We start from the raw sequence: 20,641 nt of genomic DNA, 5'->3' as shown, positions 1-20,641 counted from the left end.
CATCGTGTTATGGTATATTACGTTTGATAAGTTTAGTTGTTTTTCCTCATCAATAACAATAACAATACTTCTTCGCAAGAATGAGTTCAAAGAAGCGCAAGTGCCCCTTCAATGAACAATTGCAGAAAGAATCGTTGCCTGGGGAAACATCTACTATTGTGAGTGGCTATTTAAGAGACTGCCTCAGAAAAAACAGCCTAGAAGAAAAAGTTGTTGGACTGTGTGCTGATAACACTAATTACAATTTTGGAGGTGCTGAAAGAAAAGGTCAGAATAATGTTTTTACTAAACTACAAGTGGAACTTGGTCATAGACTGATAGGGGTTGGTTGTGCTGCTCATATACTGCATAATACTGTTCGAGCAGCTACTGATATTTTGCCTGTAGATATAGAAATAGTAGTTTCCAAAATATTTCTGTATTTCAAATCATACACTGTGAGAGTTGAAATTCTGAAGGATTTTTGCAGCTTTGTTGAAACAGATTTTGCAATGATTTTGGGTTATGCTCAAACCTCTAAAATCATACTTCCAATCTGAAAAAAAGTGTCCATTGTTACTTCAAAACTTCTTTGAAAACTCTTTGTCTGAAGTACGGCTACACTTTGTTCAGTCAGGCTTCATCATTTCATGTCACTATATTTGAAGTGGCTGATTGTATTAGTAAGTTGAAAACTACATTGCAGTCCAAAATTGAAGACCAGTTCCTTCCCTCAAGAGTAAAAACAATTCTTGAAACTCTTGAAACAGAGACAGGTCTGCTTCCAGCAGAGGTAAAGAGTTTTCATGGTGCTGTATTATTTTTCTATGAAACTGCTATATCCTACTTAAAAAAGTGGACTGAAAAAAGTTTCCAGAACTTGGACTGCTACAATTGGGTTACCTTGAATCAAATACCTGTATGGGATGACATTGAAAGAACTTCTTCTCTAGTTAGCAAAACTGTGCCATATGTTCAGTTTGCAGAAAATGTAATGTATGATGAGTATGTCAGTGTCAAACAGTTTGTAACCACTGAGAAAATCATTGAATGCACTGCTAACAACACCGTTCCAGGTCAAAGATGGGTTGAGATGATTTCTCATTTCAGCCAGTATCATGTGCCATTCTCAAATGTACTCAAGCTGAGTTTCTTTTCTGCCTTCCTGGAACTAATGCTGCTACTGAAAGGGTATTTTCCCACATGAACAATATATGGACAAGTGACAAAACAGTGTTGGCTGTAGAAACCATGAAAGCAATGTTAGTAAGTAGAATAAATTATGATGAAACTTGTGTCGAGTTTTTTCATATGTTGTTGAAAAATGCAGACTTGATAAAGAAAATTCATAGGACTGATAAATACAGTTGCCCTGATCACACTCATTCATCTTAGAAGGTATTAATACAATGTAAATGTGCTTTTCTTTGTAAAAAATTTAATTGATATTTTGTATTTATTACATTTAATTGAAGCCTTCTTTTCATATAATAAATAAGTAAATAAATAAATATAGCCTATTTTGCAAAATTTTTAACGTGTCCTGGGATTTGGGCCTAGGAAATATGTTAATGTCCCGAATTTGAGTCTAGAAAATATGGTCACCTTACCTTTATCCACTGTTTGGCACTGGGCATGCAGTCTGGTGTTGCCAGAGAGAGAGAGAGAGATATCCTGACAGTGAGCCCTATCACCAGTAAACAATAAAGGAGAACGCTTCTCCTGCCGGTTGCAGAAAGTGGTTCCCAAAGAAGGCACTGCAGGAACAATGGGAGAGGAGGGCGGTGGGACATCTGGGTTGGGAAAGATTGAGAGGTGTGTGTGTGTGTGTGTGTGTGTGTGTGTGTGTGTGTGTGTGTGTGTGTGAGGGAGGGAGGGGTCATAATGCCACTGCAAGTGATCATCATAGCCATAGGATGTGGGCATTCATGATTCTTACATGCCTCAGTATTACAGGTGGTCTACAGATTTGTATTCCTGGATCTTCTTTTATCTCTTGAAAACCAAGAAAATTGATGAATATTGAGGCCGATGTTCCACGCAGTTGAACGCAGGTCGATGTTCACAGGGACCATCTTCACGGAGTGATCACCTACAGTTGCTGCATTTTGTGTCCATCGTGCAATGGGATGACATATGCATAAACATCCAAAGCACCTGATGGATGGTGTGACATATGTTTCCACATCACACTTTTACACAGTGATCTTAACTTTCTCTGAGAGGACATTCCCTTCAAATCCTAAGATAAAGGCACCTGTATCACTGAGTCCTTTTTGTACGACTGCTAAAATGTATGCCTAGCTGCTGGAGATTAGTTGAGCTCCTTGTCTGTTTGGAGCATAAGATCTCTGTGGAAGATGATTCCTTGAACCATGTTTAAAGTTTTGTGTGGCACAATGGTCACAGGTATGTCACCTAGACAATCACATGCTAGAAGAGCTGTAGATTGGTAAGCTAAGGAAGTTTTACTTAACAGTGAACCATATTGCATTTTTCCTAGAGACTCAACTTCCTCAAATCTGTCTTCAATGTTTTCGATGACAAACAAAGGTTCCACTGCAGTAAAACTATACTAATCGGTCTGAGTACGTACCAATTACTGGGTGAATTCTTTCATTCCCATACATCTGGTTTGTCCCTCTTCCCACAGTAGCCACGGAAGGAAATATCATGGGGTCATATCTCTCTGCATTGTAATACTCTCTTCCATCTGAAAAGACTGCTGGGGCCTTGTGAACACCAGAGAAAGTAAGTTTAATTCACTTCATGTGCGACTGTTCCTTCATGGTACCACCCACTCCGAACAGGGGCTCTCTCCGTGAGCATCACCCAGCCACAGCAACCATTACCTGCCCAGTAAACCCCATTGCCCGTAGTCCCCGTGCCCCAGTCTTGACAGGCACATACTCCTAGGCTTGTGTGGGGAGTTTCCAACTCAGACACCAACAGTGTGGTCCCTGCGTGGTCACAGGGCTACCAATGAACAAGTACATGCAACCCCCGACCCGTCCCCAAAACAGAATGGCTACCATGCTGGGTTTTGAGCATAGCACTTTTGCGAGAAAGGATGGGTGCAAACAGAGAAAAGCACAAAAGGAGGAATTTACGCCACGCTGGGGACTTTCCCTGCATGATTTGCATTTCTGTAAAATTTAGAAAAGGAGTGGAAAGTCAAACACAACAAGGGAACCATACAGTTAGCAATGAAAATTTGTAGAGTGCCAGAAGCAAAGAAAACTAGTGTCCAACATCACAAACCAGATCCAAGTACAACTATCACTAAGAAGACCATTCAATGGAAAGGCAGAGAGTAAGGAAGAATGGCAGAATTGCAGCAAAAAAAGGAAAGTTGGGCTTGCAAGGACTAGGGGTCCATGGTGCCAAGCCTGTACTCACGAAAGAGATGTGAGCCCCGTGGGAAAGGGTGGGGGGTTTGAAGTTAAGACGCACAATTTGATACCCTCATATACTTTGAGTCCCCATTATATTAAGTTTTTGGTATTTCTCATATATCTCGAAGGTATTTTCAGTGGTTGGAAAGTGTCACTTTGCCACCAGCGTGCACGTCCCTCCCACCTTCTGCATTGTACCTGTCCTTATCTGGCACAGCTCACCCTCTGTGCCCATGCTAGCCAAGTCAAACAGGGTGCTCTTGGTCCTGCACTCCTCTGCTGTACCTAGCCGAGACCCAGACAGGCTCATAAGCGCATCTAAGTGGGTAATAGGTTAGTTACTTGGTTGATGTGATCAGATAAAAATTGATATAATAAATGCAATGAATCTACTGATGTATCTCCTTGTAGGTGTCAGTTTAATTTCCTTTTCCGAGTACAGGGCACACTTTGAGAGAGTATGTACTGGATCATAATTTTGTGTTTGTACAGCATCACATTTGTCAATAGAAGCTGAATCTTTGTCGTTCCAATACATGTCCATTTTTTCTTTAAGAATATGTAGTGAGGAAGTAAGTATTTATTTGCTAACAACATGAAGTATGAATTCGAGATATGTTATAGGTGTGTGGACAATTTTTTGACATTTCTTCCACAGTAACAAATAGTAGTGAAGATAAATAAGTGGTATGCAGGATAACTTCTATGAAGTTTGGAAGGTAGGAGATGAGCTATTGGCAGAAGTAACGCTGTTAGGGTAGATCCTGAGTCGTGTTTGTATAGCTCAGTCAATACAGCACTTGCCCACAGAAGGCAGAGATCTCAGGTTCGAGCCCAGATCTGGCACACAGTTTTAATCTGAAAGAAAGATTCAATTCAGCACACACTCAGCTACAGAGCAAAATTCTTTCTGGTAAGTAAGTGGTTGCTGGTCTATGAAATCAGAACATTAGGGGAGGATTGCACACTACTTTAACAAATACTAAAATTTATATGATATTAAAAAGAAAACACTTGCCTACAGTTCTGCAAAATTATTTTTATTTTGCTACGAACTAGCTTTCAGCTTCTTGGACCATCTTCAGGTGACAACAGTTGGCACCTGATGATGGAGATGCTGGAATTGGGCTCATGACAAAATAAAACAAATTTTGCCAACACTAAGAATATTCTCATGTTCTGCCCAGCAACAATGGAAAATTCAGGTAATGTTAACTAATATTTAGGTTCGAACTGAATAGAATATTTTATCTTAATTATTTTTAAATGCTTGTGATGATGTAGAAACCAAAGTTTCCCGCACATCTGAGATCTTCAGCAACTAGTCATATGAAGAATGAATTAAATAAAGGGAAGTCCAGGATGGAATAACCATAATATTACAAAAAAGGGTAGATTGTTACTCACCACTAAAAACTGCTATATATTTACACTTTTGGTCAGAAAGCCTTCTTCTGAAATAGAAAGACGCACACATTCACACAAGCACATGGCCACTGTCTCCAGGCGTTCGTGCTGGACTACGACTGCGTCTGCAACTGACGGGTGCAGCAATTTGGTCTCTGCAGTGGGGGTAAGAAGGCACCATGGGGTGGGTAGGGAGGGAGGGAGGGAGAGGGGGGAGAGAGAGAGAGAGAGAGAGAGAGAGAGAGAGAGAGAGAGAGAGAGCAGGGTAGGGTAGTGTTGGCAGAAGGTGCTTATAGGTGCATTTAGGGATATGGTGAGGACAGGGGAGGGCTGCTAGGTGCATTTGGGCCATTGGGGGAGGGGCTACTCGAAAAAGAAAAAAGGGGAAAAAGACTAGTACATGTGTTGGTGGAATAAGAGGCGGTGTAGTGCTGCAGCTGGGGATAAGTAGGTGAAGGACAGTGACTAGTGAAGGCTGAGGCCAGGAGTGTTACAGGAAAGTACCAAATATTGTAAGGACAGTTCCCACCTAGCAGATTCAGAACCTAGTACTGGTAGGAGGATAGGATTCAGATGGCACAGGTTGTAAAGCAGTCATTGAAGTGAAGTGTATCATGTTGGGCAGCATGCTCAGAAACTTGGTGAACCAGCTATCTCTTCACCACAGTCTGGTGGTGGCCATTCAGACAGAAAACTTGTTGAAGACTACTTCCACAAGTAGTGCTGCCTTTGATGGGATAGGAGATGTCTGTGACTAGACTGGAGTATGTGGTGGTGGGAGAATGTATGGGACAAATCTTCCATCTAGGTCCATTGCAGGGATATGAGGCATGGGGTTAGGAGCTGGACTGGAGTAGGGGTGGACAAGAATATTGTGTAGGTTTGGCAAGAGGCAGAATACCACTGTGAGAGGGATGCGAAGGATATTCCTCATTTCAGGGCATGACGAAAGGTAGTCGAAACTCTGGCAGAGAATGTGATTCAGTCGCTCCAGTCCTGGGTGATACTGAGTCACAAGAGAAGTGCTGCTTGTGGCCAGACAGTGGGTATGTGGGAGGCTGTAGGCAACTAGAGAGGCAATGCATGGGAGATCTGTTTCTGTACAAGGTTGGGAGAGTAATTTCGATCTGTGAATGTCTCAGTGTGAACCTTAGTATATCTGGAGACGGACTGCTCATCATTACAGATGTGATGACCATGGGTGACTTGCCTGTACGCAAGGGACTTCATATAGAATGGGTGGCAGCTGTCGAAGTGGAGGTATTGCTGGCAGTTGGTAGGTTTCATAGGGACAGAGCTACTGATGTAGCCATCTTTGAGGCAGTCGTCAACATTGAGGAAGATGGCTTATTGAGGAGCACTAGAGGAAGCAAATGGGGGAGAAGGTGTTGAGGTCCTGGAGCAATGTGGATAGGGTATTCTCATCTTTGGTCCATATCACCAAGCTGTCATCAGTTAATCTGAACTAGGTGAGGAGTTTGGGCTTCTGGATGGTGAGGAAGGATTCCCCTTGGTGGCACATGAACAGGTTGGCATAGAATGGTGCCATGCACCTGCACTTTGTTGTGCCCCAGATTTGTTTGTAGGCATTGCCCTCAAAGGAGAAGTAATTGTGGGTGAGAATATAGTTAGTTGATCATGGTGACCAGGAAGGAGGTCGTAGGTTTGGACTCAGTTGTGCATTGGGAAAGGTACAGTTCAATAGCAGCAAGAACATGTGCATTGGGGATGTCAGTGTAAGGCAGGTGGCATTGACAGATGAGCAGGGCAGTGTGTGGTAAAGAAACAACAACTAAGTTGCAATCACTGTGCCATTCTACGTGGGCATGACAACTAACAAGCTGTATGCCCACATTAATGGCTACTGCGTAACTGTGACCAAGAGACAGTTGGATCACCTGGTTGTTAAGCATGCTGCCCAGTATGATGTGCATCACTTCAACTATTGTTTCACAGCCTGTGCCATTATTCCTACCACCACCAGCTTTTCCGAACTGTGCAGGTGGGAGCGCTCCCTGCAGTATCTCCCATGTTCCCGTAACACCACTGGCCTCAACCTTCGTTAGTCCCAGTCCTCCATCAATCTATCCCCTTCCCTGCTCCAATTCCAGAACTACAGAACCTCCTATGATGCCAATGCACCCACTAGTTTTTCCCCCTTCTCTACTTTTCTCTCCATTCCCACCCTCACCCCTCAGCCCCTCCCAAATGTCCCGACTGCACCTATCAGTCCCACTTTGTTCCCACCATGCGGCTGAATACTTCCACAAGCAGTCCTGCACCTTTTCCCCACCCCTATCCTGCTATCCATCACTCGATGCCACCTCCTTATCCCCACTACTCATGCCAGATTGCTGATCTCACCAGGCACAGTAGCAGTACGGCCTGTGTGTGTATTTCCTATTTTAGGAGGAGGCCTTTTGGCTGAAAGGTTAAATGTATAGCTGTCTTTTCACCGTGCCTGTCTGCGACTCAACATCTCCTCTACACGAACGATAAATCAATGTTTTTTAATACATATTAAGAATTTATTTGAACACAGTACAATAATAACACACTTATTTCACTCAGGATCTTCTAACTTGACACTCAAAATCCAAAATACTTAAAACACCTTCTTCATTGTATTCTACATAATCTTCATCAAGATTGATATCAGTGAAAGTGCTATTGTTCCTCTTTGTTGTTACAATCCAACCACCCTGAAAGTTAACACACAATGTATTAGTATTTTTCCAACAAAAATGTCAGTACCATAATTTATTATATGGCAACAAAAGTTCGATGTATACAAAGACTGCTAACGTTCACTGTGAATTTTTCCTTTAGTATGATGTTCAGATGAATATAACAGTGGTTTTTTGTGCAACTACACAGCAGAAGGCCTCACTTAAGAGTAATGGATGACTTTATACAACCCAATGGTTTTTTAGATTAACTCCCGCAAGTGGAATTCAACATCTTAAGGGGTGCTTACCACCACCAATGTATGACTCTGAGATTTCGTTCAAGTACAACCTTGCAAATTATATGCTTCATGGCCCATGGTTGGTTGGTTAAAGGGACCAAACCACTAGGTCATCAGTCCCTTTTTCCTCAAACAGACAAGTCTACATAACTGTACATTAGAGATGGCCTACTGCACAAAGCCCAGGGAAAGAAAATCCCAAGGTCTACCAAAGATCAACAAAGATGAGATAAGGGGCAAAAAAGATGAAAGGGAGATATAGCAAAAAAGGCAAGCAAGGTGCCCCAAGTGCAGAGCAGCCACAAGCCCTGAAAGGGTGCAATGAGGGGAAATACACCCCCACCCCCCTCCCTGCAACTTACCAGACACACCCCACTCAAAAATTGTCTAGAACAGACTAGCAATGCAGACAGAGCATGAGAACCACAGATAGATAAAAGATACACAAGGGCCAGGGTGGACTACGAAGCCCGAAGAGCTGCAGCGTAGTCTGGGCAGAGGAGGCAACAAAGTGATCTGCCAATGGGCTGATAAAGCTAAGTGGCCCTCCCTTAAACAGATTGGTAAAAGCCCCTTTCGTGAGTAAGCACTGAGGCATTGTTTCCTAACACCAGCGGTAGCAAGTGAGGGAGATTAAGCACCCGCCGCAGGGCACCTAGGTTGGGACAGTCAGCAAAATGTGAACCACAATCAAACAGTAACCACAACAACCGAGTGGGTGGGTCCTCACAGTGGAGGACATGGACATGAAACAGCGAAGTGTGGCTGATGCAGAGCCGGCAAAGGATGATAGAGTCCTAGTGAGGGGCCTGCATGGAGGACCTCCACAGATTCGTAGTCTCCTTTATCACCCTTAGTTAGTTTGGTGAAGTCAGAGTGTGCCATTCCACATTCCAGATCCCTAAAACTTGACGGCGTAAGACCAATTGGACCTTGTGATAGGTCAAGACAAAGCTTTGGCCAAGGGATGGACCATCAAGGTGTATATGAATGTGGCTGGAGGAGAAGTGGTAGAAAAAACAACTGGAATTCAGTGAGGAGGTACCAGAGACAGGTTGCAATCATAATCCCTCATCTAGGCTGCTGTTGCGGGAGACGGATTTCTGTGTTTGTAAACAGCAGAAGGTATTTAAGATGTTTACGCGAGCTGTGAACATGTGTAGCATAATTGACAAACCATTGAAGGATACCTAGCCTCCACATGTAAGCTGTTCGTAGGAATGGTTCAAAAGACACCTTCCGCAAGTCTAACCCCACAGTGGTGTATCTGATATAGTATCTACAATGCTGAGGGTGATACCAAACTGTAATGCCACACTCCCAGGAGGAAGATGGCATTGTATCAGAGTTTTGTAAAGCTGCAGATGGGTACTGCAATCTGCACCCCAGCTGGTGTCACTCAGACAGCGAAGTGTACTAAGGGGCAGAAAACACTTTTGCTTAAGCTGGTGAATGTGGGGAACCTACGTCAACCGAGCATTGAAGACCAGTCCTAAAAAGCAGTAGGTCCCCACCACACTGAGAAGTTGGTTGTCAAGGTAAAGTTCTGGTTGTCAGTGAAAGGTAAGATACTGACAGAGCACATGGCATGAGTCTTGGCAGCTGAAAATCAAAAGCCATAGGTGGAGGACCATGCCTGCATCTTTTGTATGGCACCTTGCAGTCAATGTTTAGCAACACCCATGTTAGAGGAGCAATAGCAGAGTCAAAAGTCATCAGTGTACAAGGAGGGTGGCAGTGAGGAGTCAGCAGCTACTGTTAGACCACTGATTGTTATTACAAAGAGGGGCACTTAGTACAGAGCCCTGCAGGACCCAGTCTCTTGGATACGGGGAGGACGGTGGGAGGCACCAACCTGAACCCAGAAAATATGATGAGACATGAAGTTTTGTATAAAAATCCAGAGCTGACTCTGGAGATCTCACTTATTTGAGGTATCGAGGATGTGGTATCACCATGTGGTGTCATAAGCCTTTATTGCATTTCAAAGAAGACAGCTATAAGGTGCTGATGTCGAGCAAAAGCTATTCAGATGGCAGACTCCACGTAAATCAGATTATCAATGACCTTGGTGAAAACCACCCTGGGATTGAGCCAGAAAACCCCTAGATGCAAGAAGACAATACAGCCGCCGGCTCATCATATGTTCAAGAAACTTTCAGGGAATATTGGTGAGACTAACTGGGCAATAACTGTCCCTCTCTCGAGGGTGCTTGCCCTGTTTCAGTACTGAGATGATGATGCTTTCTCACCACTGTGATGGGAACTCGCCCTTGCTCCAGACGCAGTTAAAGATAGCAGGAATCTGATGCTGACAATAGACTAATAGGTGCTTCAGAATTTGGTTGTGGATTCGATGTGGTCCTGGGGCTGTGGGGCTGTATCAGGGCAGTGTACTACGACACTGACAAATTCCAACTTGCTGAATGGAGCATTATTTGACTCTTGGTGGTGTGTAGTAAAAGGCAATTACTTTCGCTCCACCCACTGTTTCAGGACATCAAAGGAAGGTTGATAATTCTCAGATGCAGAGGCTTGAGCATAATGCAGAGCAAAATTTTTGGTGATGGCATCTGTGTCAGGGTAGACAGTGCCATTCAAGGGGATACCAGGCACATCTGCAGGTGTCTGGTATCTGTAGACACAGTTGATCGTTGGCCAAATCTGCAAAGGAGAGCTACAGGGTCTGATGGTTGAAACTTACAGTTCCCAGCATTCTCACTTCCGTTGCTTTACTAGGTGGCAGACTCTGGCACAGAGCCGCTTAAAGGCAATGACATGCTCCATCGATGGGTGCCGTTAATGGCACTAGAGAGCCCGCCTATGTCTAATGGGGTCTACGATTTCTGATGACTACTAAGGTACTGTCTTCCATCAGGACGGTCCCGAGGAGCAGGGAATTGCTGAATCAGCTGTCCAAAAAATGGCAGTAGTTGTATTCTGGACTGCCTCATTGATATCTCCATGCAGCAGGGAGCCAAGGGCAACAGCAGAAGCGAAAGCAGTGACTGTTGAGAGTCCATCTGGGCAGGTGTCCATGGGAGTGACAGCAAGATCGGAAGTGGTCACTACCACACAGGTAATTGTGGATGGGTGGGAGAAGACAAGGGCAGCAGAGGGAAAGATTAATGGCTGGAAAGGAGCATTCTCAAGCAGAAGTCGCCCACAATCTCTACAGATGGTGGCTAGGGTTGCAACACAAAGACATACACTTGAATTTCAAACACTTGAAGCACCACATTGGGGGGGGGGGGGGGGGGGGGGGGGGGACACATACAGTTTCAGATTGCATTTGTTCTAGCGTAACCACAAGCGCCGGAACAGGGAAGAAGAATGCAAGACCAGAGAAGGTGGTGAGACGACGACGACGGCCAATAGCGTGCTGACCAGGATGTCACCACGATAAGAGTGGCATCTAGCCAAAGTGAATATAAGAGTCGCTCCTGCCAGCCTAGGCCAGACATAAGTGGACAGTATTACCACAGATTAGCAGAGAGTGCTACAATATCAGTTATTAGTGATCCATATCCATTGCTTGTTTGGACTTTATCTGTAGTGAAGAACATTACTGTTTGCATGTCACCCATCACTTGCGACCGTTGTTCTAAATACAAAGCTAAGTATTGCCAAATTATTGAAATATAACTATTAATGTTATTTGTTTGAATTGTTGTATAGCAATCTGAGAACAAAGGAGCCTTTAGTCACCCTATACAAGACAAGTGGGCAGGACCCCGCAGGATTGGTATACCATTACCTTAACCTATTCGGAAAATGAATCGCCTTCAAAGGTCCAGCTGAAGGCACCAGTAGCAACCCTACTGTCCTTTGTCCCCCTACGAGGGACACGATGTATGAAGTGTATACCCCATCACTCCAACTTGGTGCGTAGCAATCGTCAGATTGCACGAGTAAGTCTCTGTGGAAAATTACGCCCTGAATCATATTTAGACTATTATGAGGAGTGACAGTCACCGGTACGTCACTCAGCTTGTTACGAGTGAGCAGCACTCATGGCTGGGAAGGGGATGCTGTTTTGATCAAAACTGACCCACTTTTCATTTTAGACATGGCTGCCACTCCTCCAAAATTGTCTTCTATGTTCTCCACAACGACGAAGGGCTTTGTGGCCGAGAAGGAATGCACAGAAACGAAGTAATGCTGCAAAGGCTGGGGTTCCCTGGTAGCCAAGCACAAACTCACAAAAGAGTTGTGAGCCCCCTGGGGAGGCGGCGGGAGCAAGACCCATGAGCCAGGGCTATTCCAGAGGGTAAATTAGGAAACTAGACATTTCTTATGGTGCTGCCAAAATGTCACATCTCTCAGTACAACCACTGCACAACCTAAAGCTGCCTGGAAAAACAATGTCTTTCATTTCACATATCTTATTTTGAGATTCTTCACACCACATACTTTGTTCCCAAATACTTAGCATGCCTTCATCTACAGTATCCTTAATACGAGGGCTATCCACAAAGTACATTACGTTTTGGAATTAAAAATAAATAAAGTATTGGAATTTTTTTTTATTATATACAGATGAAAGCCACACTTAAATACTACTTTTCTACATAGCTGCCATTTAAATTAAGGCACTTATCATAGCGATGGATGAGCTCGGAAATTCCTTCGTCGTAAATTTCGGCCGCCTGCGCCTTCAACCATGTGGTTACCTCTTCTTGAAGCTGTGCGTCATCATCAAAACGCTGCATAGCCAACCACTTCTTCATTGCTGGGAATAAGTGGAAGTCGCTCGGTGCCAGGTCGGGACTACAACTCCCACTTAAAAGATTCGAGAACTTCACGATTGGCATTTGCCGTGTGAGCCCGGGCGTTGTCGTGAATCAGCAAGATCTTTGAGCCCAACTTTCCCCTGCGCTTGTTTTGTATTGCTCCTCTGAGGTTGTGCAGAATTTGGCAATACCTCTGACAGTTTATTGTAGTGCCTCTTTCCAGGAAATCCACAAAAATCACACCTTTTCTGTCCCAAAAGACAGTTGCCATCACCCTCCTTGCCGACATTGTCTGCATGCATTTCTTGGGTTTTTGGGGGGAATTTGTGTGCCCCAACTGCATTGACTGCAATTTTGTCTCGCAGTTCACATGCTTAACCCATGTTTCGTCACCAGTAACGATGCGAGCGAGTAATGAGTTGCCATCTTTCTCGTAAGCGTCCAAAAACGTTAACGCTGCAGCCATTCGCTGATTTTTGTGAATCTCTGTCAAGATTTTTGGTATCCATCTTGCACAAAACTTGTGGTAACCAAGCTTTTCGGTAATGATTTCGTGCAACAAACTTCGTGAAATTTGTGGAAAACTCAGAGAGTTCCGTTATTGTGAAATTACGGTTTTCACAGACCGTGGCATCGACTTTTTCGACAAGTTCGGCAGTCACTATGCTGGGTCTTCCACTTCGCTCTTCGTTGTGAGCGTTAGTTCGGCCATTTTTAAATTTTATGACCCATTGACGCACTCCACCTTCAGTGATTATGAAGTCCCCATACACTTCACAAAGCTGCCGATAGATTTCTATAGGTGTACAGTTTTTTGCAGTCATAAACCTTATTGCAGCATGCACTTCACACTTCGTGGCATTTTCAATTAACGCTGACATTTCAAACTGTCACAGTAACTCAACAGAGTACAGCACGAACCTCTCACTAGCATGGCAGGATGCCGACTGAGCGGCGGAATGCCATGACACCAAGATGGCCGTGCTAGCCTTGCCCCTAACGGACACAAACGAAAACGTAATGTACTTTGTGGATAGCCCTCGTATTTCCCAACATCCATTTTCAAAAACTCTGAAGTCCAACAATTTTTATAATACCTATTACTCTTATATTAAAACTTTTATATTGAGGGAATTCATTTACAGATAACTTGTTTTGTTATATACAGCTCAGAAAAGTTCTATTCTTCTCATATCTAGGTGAGAAAGCATTGTTCCAGGGGGAATGGTCAATATTCAGTGAGATGACAGGAAATATCATTCAAAGGAAAACAATCTACTAAAGATGGACTATCAAATGCATGCCTTAAGAGCAATGACCACTTGCTTAATGGAAGATTTGTTTCACAGTAGCAAACATGAACAGTTGCTTATAGCTCTTAAGGTATGCACTTTCTAGTCCATGTTTACTGGACTTTTTTTCCTTGTTTTGGTCCATACTACCACTTCTCAAAATATGGAAAGCAAAGAGCTTGCAGTAGAAGAGGTTTGTTTTACAGTACTGAGGATGAAGAAGAGCTCATGTATCTTGAGGTATGGCTTTTAGCGTCCAGACTTTTTTGCTTTGAATGAATGTTCCTGTCATATCCCTGCATACTGACCATTTCTCTTGGGACGCCCCATATTGTCCAGCATGGTGTCACATGGATACTATTGGATGATAAAATAATTTCCCATTCATTCCTTATATATAAAGCTGAAAACAAAACAATTTTTTTTCTTTGTTCCTCTATCATATAACTTCAACTTTAAATACAAAAACACTGTAAATTTCGAGACAAACAATAGTCATTCTGCTGGGTATTTAGGCATGCGTTCATTTTAATTTTTCCATAGGGTAATAAAATACAAGGTACATGAAGTCCATGAAACATTTTTAAAAATTGGAATAGGTAAATGGTTAAACTTAACACAGTATATGATACAGCATGTGAAAGACAAACACAGTGATGGCAAGTTAGTTTGGAAAGCTCCTGGCAGGGGCTCCACTACGCACAGTTGCTGAAAATATCAGTGAGCCATGCAGAGAGAGCTTCCTGTGTGCTAGAATTTGCCCACTGCCAATTGGTAGTGAATATGTAAAGAGTTTTTCATGGCAAGTTTCACAAGACACCACCAGTTTAAAATAGTATTGTGAAGTACTACAAGAATATCGAAGATGATGGCTGGTTGTGTGACACAAAAAATTCAGGACTAGCATGCTTGTCAGAATAGACAACGGACCGTGTGTGGGATGTGATGTCGTGAAGTTACAGAAACTTTACTATCGAGCTAGTGTAGAACTGAAAATCCCCCAACCAATAGTCTGGAAAATCCTGAAGAATTAGTACCTGAATAGTGTAAATTCGCGTAGTCGCTTGTCTTCTGTTTTTGTTTTCAACGGCCAGTGTCGGTTGGTCACGGTCAGTGTGGTCCGTGCCGTCGTCGGATAAGCAGCTGCAGCTTCAAGTCGTATACTCCTAGCTCACTCATTTGTTACATAGTTTAATTCTTAATTTCTTTGCATGTTTTTGGTACTTGCATTGTCTAATTCATAAATTTCTGGCGTATTATAGTATTTGAGAGTTGTAGCATCGCGTTTTAGTACCTGAATAGTGTAAAATCGCGTAGTCTCCTTCCGCCGCCGAGCAGTGTGTCAGCAGTGCGCAAGTAGCAGCATTACTGCATTTACTAGGCAATCTTGTATTTTAATAACCGTTTAAATTTTGTGTCGATTTGTTTGCGCTCTCTGTAGATTAGTTCAGACGTTCTTTGCACAACAGTTTTTAGCATGGATAGGGACTGCAACTGCTGTGTTCGGATGCAGGCTGAGTTGGCATCCCTTCGCTCCCAGCTTCAGGCAGTGTTGGCTTCGGTCACACAGCTTGAGGCTGTTGCCAATGGGCATCACTATGGGGTTCCGGATGGGGGTTTGTCGGGGACGGCCAGCTCGTCCCACGCATCCCCCGATCGGACTACGACTGTGGTTGCCCGGGATACTGCCAGCATTGAGGCTGATCCCTCACCTATGGTAGAGTGGGAGGTCGTCTCAAGGTGTGGCAGGGCGCGAAAGACATTCCGGAGGGCTGAATGGAAGGCCTCTCCAGTTTGTCTGACGAACCGGTTTCAGGCTCTGTCTCAGGCTGATACTGGTCTTCGGCCTGACATGGCTGCTTGTCCTGTTCCAGAGGTTGCCCCTCAGTCTGCAAGATCCGGGCGGTCGCAGAGGGTGGGCTTACTGGTAGTTGGGAGCTCCAACATCAGACGCGTAATGGGGCCCCTTAGGGATATGGCAGCAAGAGAGGGGAAGAAAACCAATGTGCACTCCGTGTGCAGACCAGGGGGAGTCATTCCAGATGTGGAAAGGGTCCTTCCGGATGCCATGAAGGGTACAGGGTGCACCCATCTGCAGGTGGTCGCTCATGTCGGCACCAATGATGTGTGTCGCTATGGATCCGAGGAAATCCTCTCTGGCTTCCAGCGGCTATCTGATTTGGTGAAGACTGCCAGTCTCGCTAGTGGGATGAAAGCAGAGCTCACCATCTGCAACATCGTCGACAGGACTGACTGCGGACCTTTGGTACAGAGCCGAGTGGAGGGTCTGAATCAGAGGCTGAGACGGTTCTGCAACCGTGTGGGCTGCAGATTCCTCGACTTGCGCCATAGGGTGGTTGGGTTTCGGGTTCCGCTGGATAGGTCAGGAGTCCACTACACGCAACAAGTGGCTACACGGGTAGCAGGGGTTGTGTGGCGTGGGCTGGGCGGTTTTTTAGGTTAGATGGCCTTGGGCAAGTACAGAAAGGGCAACAGCCTCAACGGATGCAGGGCAAAGTCAGGACATGCGGGGACCAAGCAGCAATCGGTATTGTAATTGTCAACTGTCGAAGCTGCGTTGGTAAAGTACCAGAACTTCAAGCGCTGATAGAAAGCACCGAAGCCGAAATCGTTATAGGTACAGAAAGCTGGTTGAAGCCAGAGAGAAATTCTGCCGAAATTTTTACAAAGGTACAGACGGTGTTTAGAAAGGATAGATTGCATGCAACCGGTGGTGGAGTGTTCGTCGCTGTTAGTAGTAGTTTATCCTGTAGTGAAATAGAAGTGGATAGTTCCTGTGAATTATTATGGGTGGAGGTTACACTCAACAACCGAGCTAGGTTAATAATTGGCTCCTTTTACCGACCTCCCGACTCAGCAGCATTAGTGGCAGAACAACTGAGAGAAAATTTGGAATACATTTCACATAAATTTTCTCAGCATGTTATAGTCTTAGGTGGAGATTTCAATTTACCAGATATAGACTGGGACACTCAGATGTTTAGGACGGGTGGTAGGGACAGAGCATCGAGTGACATTATACTGAGTGCACTATCCGAAAATTACCTCGAGCAATTAAACAGAGAACCGACTCGTGGAGATAACATCTTGGACCTACTGATAACAAACAGACCCGAACTTTTCGACTCTGTATGTACAGAACAGGGAATCAGTGATCATAAGGCCGTTGCAGCATCCCTGAATATGGAAGTTAGTAGGAATATAAAAAAGGGAGGAAGGTTTATCTGTTTAGCAAGAGTAATAGAAGGCAGATTTCAGACTACCAAACAGATCAAAACGAAAATTTCTGTTCCGACACTGACAATGTTGAGTGTTTATGGAAAAAGTTCAAGGCAATCGTAAAATGCGTTTTAGGCAGGTATGTGCCGAGTAAAACTGTGAGGGACGGGAAAAACCCACCGTGGTACAACAACAAAGTTAGGAAACTACTGTGAAAGCAAAAAGAGCTTCACTCTAAGTTTAAATGCAGCCAAAACTCTCAGACAAACAGAAGCTAAACGATGTCAAAGTTAGCGTAAGGAGGGCTATGCGTGAAGCGTTCAGTGAATTCGAAAGTAAAATTCTATGTACCGACTTGACAGAAAATCCTAAGAAGTTCTGGTCTTATGTTAAATCAGTAAGTGACTCGAAACAGCATATCCAGACACTCCGGGATGATGATGGCATTGAAACAGAGGATGACACGCGTAAAGCTGAAATACTGAACACCTTTTTCCAAAGCTGTTTCACAGAGGAAGACCGCACTGCAGTTCCTTCTCTAAATCCTCGCACAAACAAAAAAATGGCTGACATCGAAATAAGTGTCCAAGGAATAGAAAAGTAACTGGAATCAGTCAACAGAGGAAAGTCCACTGGACCTGACGGGATACCAATTCGATTCTACACAGAGTACGTGAAAGAACTTGCCCCCCTTCTAACAGCCATGCACCGCAAGTCTCTAGAGGAACGGAAGGTTCCAAATGATTGGAAAAGAGCACAGGTAGTCCCAGTCTTCAAGAAGGGTCGTCGAGCAGATGCGCAAAACTATAGACCTATATCTCTGACGTCGATCTGTTGTAGAATTTTAGAACATGTTTTTTGCTCGAGTATCATGTCGTTTTTGGAAACCCAGAATCTACTATGGAGGAATCAACATGGATTCCGGAAACAGCGATCGTGTGAGACCCAACTCGCTTTATTTGTTCATGAGACCCAGAAAATATTAGATACAGGCTCCCAGGTAGATGCTATTTTTCTTGACTTCCGGAAGGTGTTTGATACAGTTCCGCACTGTCGCCTGATTAAGTAAGAGCCTACGGAATATCAGACCAGCTGTGTGGCTGGATTGAAGAGTTTTTAGCAAACAGAACACAGCATGTTGTTATCAATGGAGAGACATCTACAGACGTTAAAGTAACCTCTGGCGTGCCACAGGGGAGTGTTATGGGACCATTGCTTTTCAGAATATATATAAATGACCTAGTAGATAGTGTCGGAAGTCCCATGCGGCTTTTCGCGGATGATGCTGTAGTATACAGAGAAGTTGCAGCATTAGAAAATTGAAGGAAGATCTGCAGCGGATAGGCACTTGGTGCAGGGAGTGGCAACTGACCCTCAACATAGACAAATGTAATGTATTGCGAATACATAGAAAGAAGGATCCTTTATTGTATGATTATATGATAGCGGAACAAACACTGGTAGCAGTTACTTCTGTAAAAGATCTGGGAGTATGCATGCGGAACGATTTGAAGTGGAATGATCATATAAAATTAATTGTTGGTAAGGCGGGTACCAGGTTGAGATTCATTGGGAGAGTCCTTAGAAAATTTAGTCCATCAACAAAGGAGGTGGCTTACAAAACACTCGTTCGACCTATACTTGAGTATTGCTCATCAGTGTGGGATCCGTACCAGATCGGGTTGACAGAGGAGATAGAGAAGATCCAAAGAAGAGCGGCGCGTTTCGTCACAGGGTTATTTGGTAACCGTGATAGCGTTACGGAGATGTTTAACAAACTCAAGTGGCAGACTCTGCAAGAGAGGCGCTCTGCATCGCGGTGTAGCTTGCTTGCCAGGTTTCTAGAGGGTGTGTTTCTGGATGAGGTATCGAATATATTGCTTCCCCCTACTTATACCTCCCGAGGAGATCACGAATGTAAAATTAGAGAGATTAGAGCGCGCACAGAAGCTTTCAGACAGTCGTTCTTCCCGCGAACCATACGCGACTGGAACAGGAAAGGGAGGTAATGACAGTGGCACGTAAAGTGCCCTCCGCCACACACCATTGGGTGGCTTGCGGAGTATAAATGTAGACGTAAATGTAGATGTAGATGTATAAATTGCAGGTCATCTACCACAGAAACTCTTAGACCTGCAACGCCACATTGCAAAAAATGGCTCTGAGCACCAGGGGACCTAACTTCTGAGGTCATCAGTCCCCTAGAACTTAGAACTACTTAAACCTAACTAACCTCAGAACATCACGCACATCCATGCCCGAGGTAGGATTCGAACCTGCGACCGTAGCGGTCGCGTGGTTCCAGACTGTAGCACCTAGAGCTGCTCGGCTACTCCGGCCGGCGCCACATTGCAGCAGCTGTTCTTACTGTCATTTTTTATATGCTGAGTCAGGGATGATGGGCATAACTGGACTACAGATTAGATGTGTGCTGTGTGATGAAGGGTGCAAAAAAAACTTTGAGACTTTATCTTTCAAATACTGTATCATTTGTTACGTTGTTCTTGTCCATTGATCTGTACTCATTTTTCAGAATGTTTCATGGAGTTTACAAGTACGCCGTACTATGAATCAATGCAGTATGTGAAAAAGTCAGAAAGATATATCAATTCTCTGAACTGAAGAAATTGTCACGAATTCCTTGTAGTCATTTTCACGGTTATAGAACATTCTGTGTATGATATAAAGGTACAGAGAACCACTCACAATGTAGACATTAGATAGAGAAGTGAACAAGTAGCTGAATTTGCTTTCCTCTTAAAGTCCAGTTGGCATGCAGCACCACTGTGAGGGTGGAGAAGTGGGAGTGAAGAGGGGGCCAGGTGTACTACTGTTCAGCGTTTCCCCAACACAGTGAGTAGCTTTCTTTAACAATTGCACCATATTTACTCCCATTAAACTTAGCACTTAATTAAATAAAAGTACTTACACCTGGTCTAATGCCAATCAGTTCAATCCCACGACACTCAAACGTTGCAATAGGCTGGAAATCATTTCTGTTTCCATCATATGGCTTCATGGAGTCCTCCATAATAACTGAATCAAAAGAGAAAAAAATGCAATTTAAGTATTGAAATCAGAGACAGATTTATAATTCAGGTATAATACACAGAGGCCACCCATCCAAGTCCTGAACTACGTGTTACAGAACAAATAAGGTTAACAAATCATTTGTGCATTAACACGTTCACACTGGAGTGTAGCACTGGTGGCTCACACTAGCTCTTCCTGTTGCTCATGCTCAATTCCACCAACTGTGCTACCAGCAATACAATAACAGGTGTGTGTGTGTGTGTGTGTGTGTGTGTGTGTGTGTGTGTGTGTGTGTGTGTGTGTGTGTGTGTGTGTGTGTGTTTGAGGTTTACGGGCACTAAACAGCGTGGTCATCAGCGCCCAAACGCATAACAACAGGAACAGAGGTAGTGAAGGGACTAAGACGGACAGCAAACAAGGAGAACGGCTAAAAGACACAGACCTGACGCAGTGCCACATCCTCACTGACAGAAGCAAAACAAGAGGAGAAGAAACGCACTAAAAAAGGAAAGGAAACGCACGGAAAAGAGAACATAAACTGAAAGGAAAGAAGGAGGTAATAGTGACTGGCGGACCTCTTACCTAAAATCTGGG

At 44.0% G+C, this 20,641-nt stretch overlaps 1 protein-coding gene across 2 annotated transcripts in view; it reads right to left on the bottom strand.

Moving 5' to 3' along the window:
* Positions 1–7,294: 7,294 nt before the first annotated feature.
* LOC126470498 (UPF0587 protein v1g245604) overlaps positions 7,295–20,641 on the bottom strand; it is a 134,953-nt gene continuing 121,606 nt past the window's right edge. Inside the window, exons 4-5 of one of the 2 annotated variants that reach the window (XM_050098378.1) lie at positions 19,944–20,050; positions 7,295–7,483 (exon numbers count right to left, since the gene is read on the bottom strand). In XM_050098378.1, the coding sequence (XP_049954335.1) occupies positions 7,349–7,483; positions 19,944–20,050 (242 nt within the window). In that variant the 3' untranslated portion in view covers positions 7,295–7,348. The remainder of the gene's footprint in view (positions 7,484–19,943; positions 20,051–20,641) is intronic. The other variant, XM_050098377.1, reaches the window with a different exon arrangement.

The sequence above is a fragment of the Schistocerca serialis genome, chromosome 3, assembly GCF_023864345.2.
Source record: "Schistocerca serialis cubense isolate TAMUIC-IGC-003099 chromosome 3, iqSchSeri2.2, whole genome shotgun sequence".
NCBI lineage: Eukaryota > Metazoa > Arthropoda > Insecta > Orthoptera > Acrididae > Schistocerca > Schistocerca serialis.
Note: the sequence above shows the minus strand (reverse complement) of the source record. Positions and strands in the feature narration are given on the sequence as shown.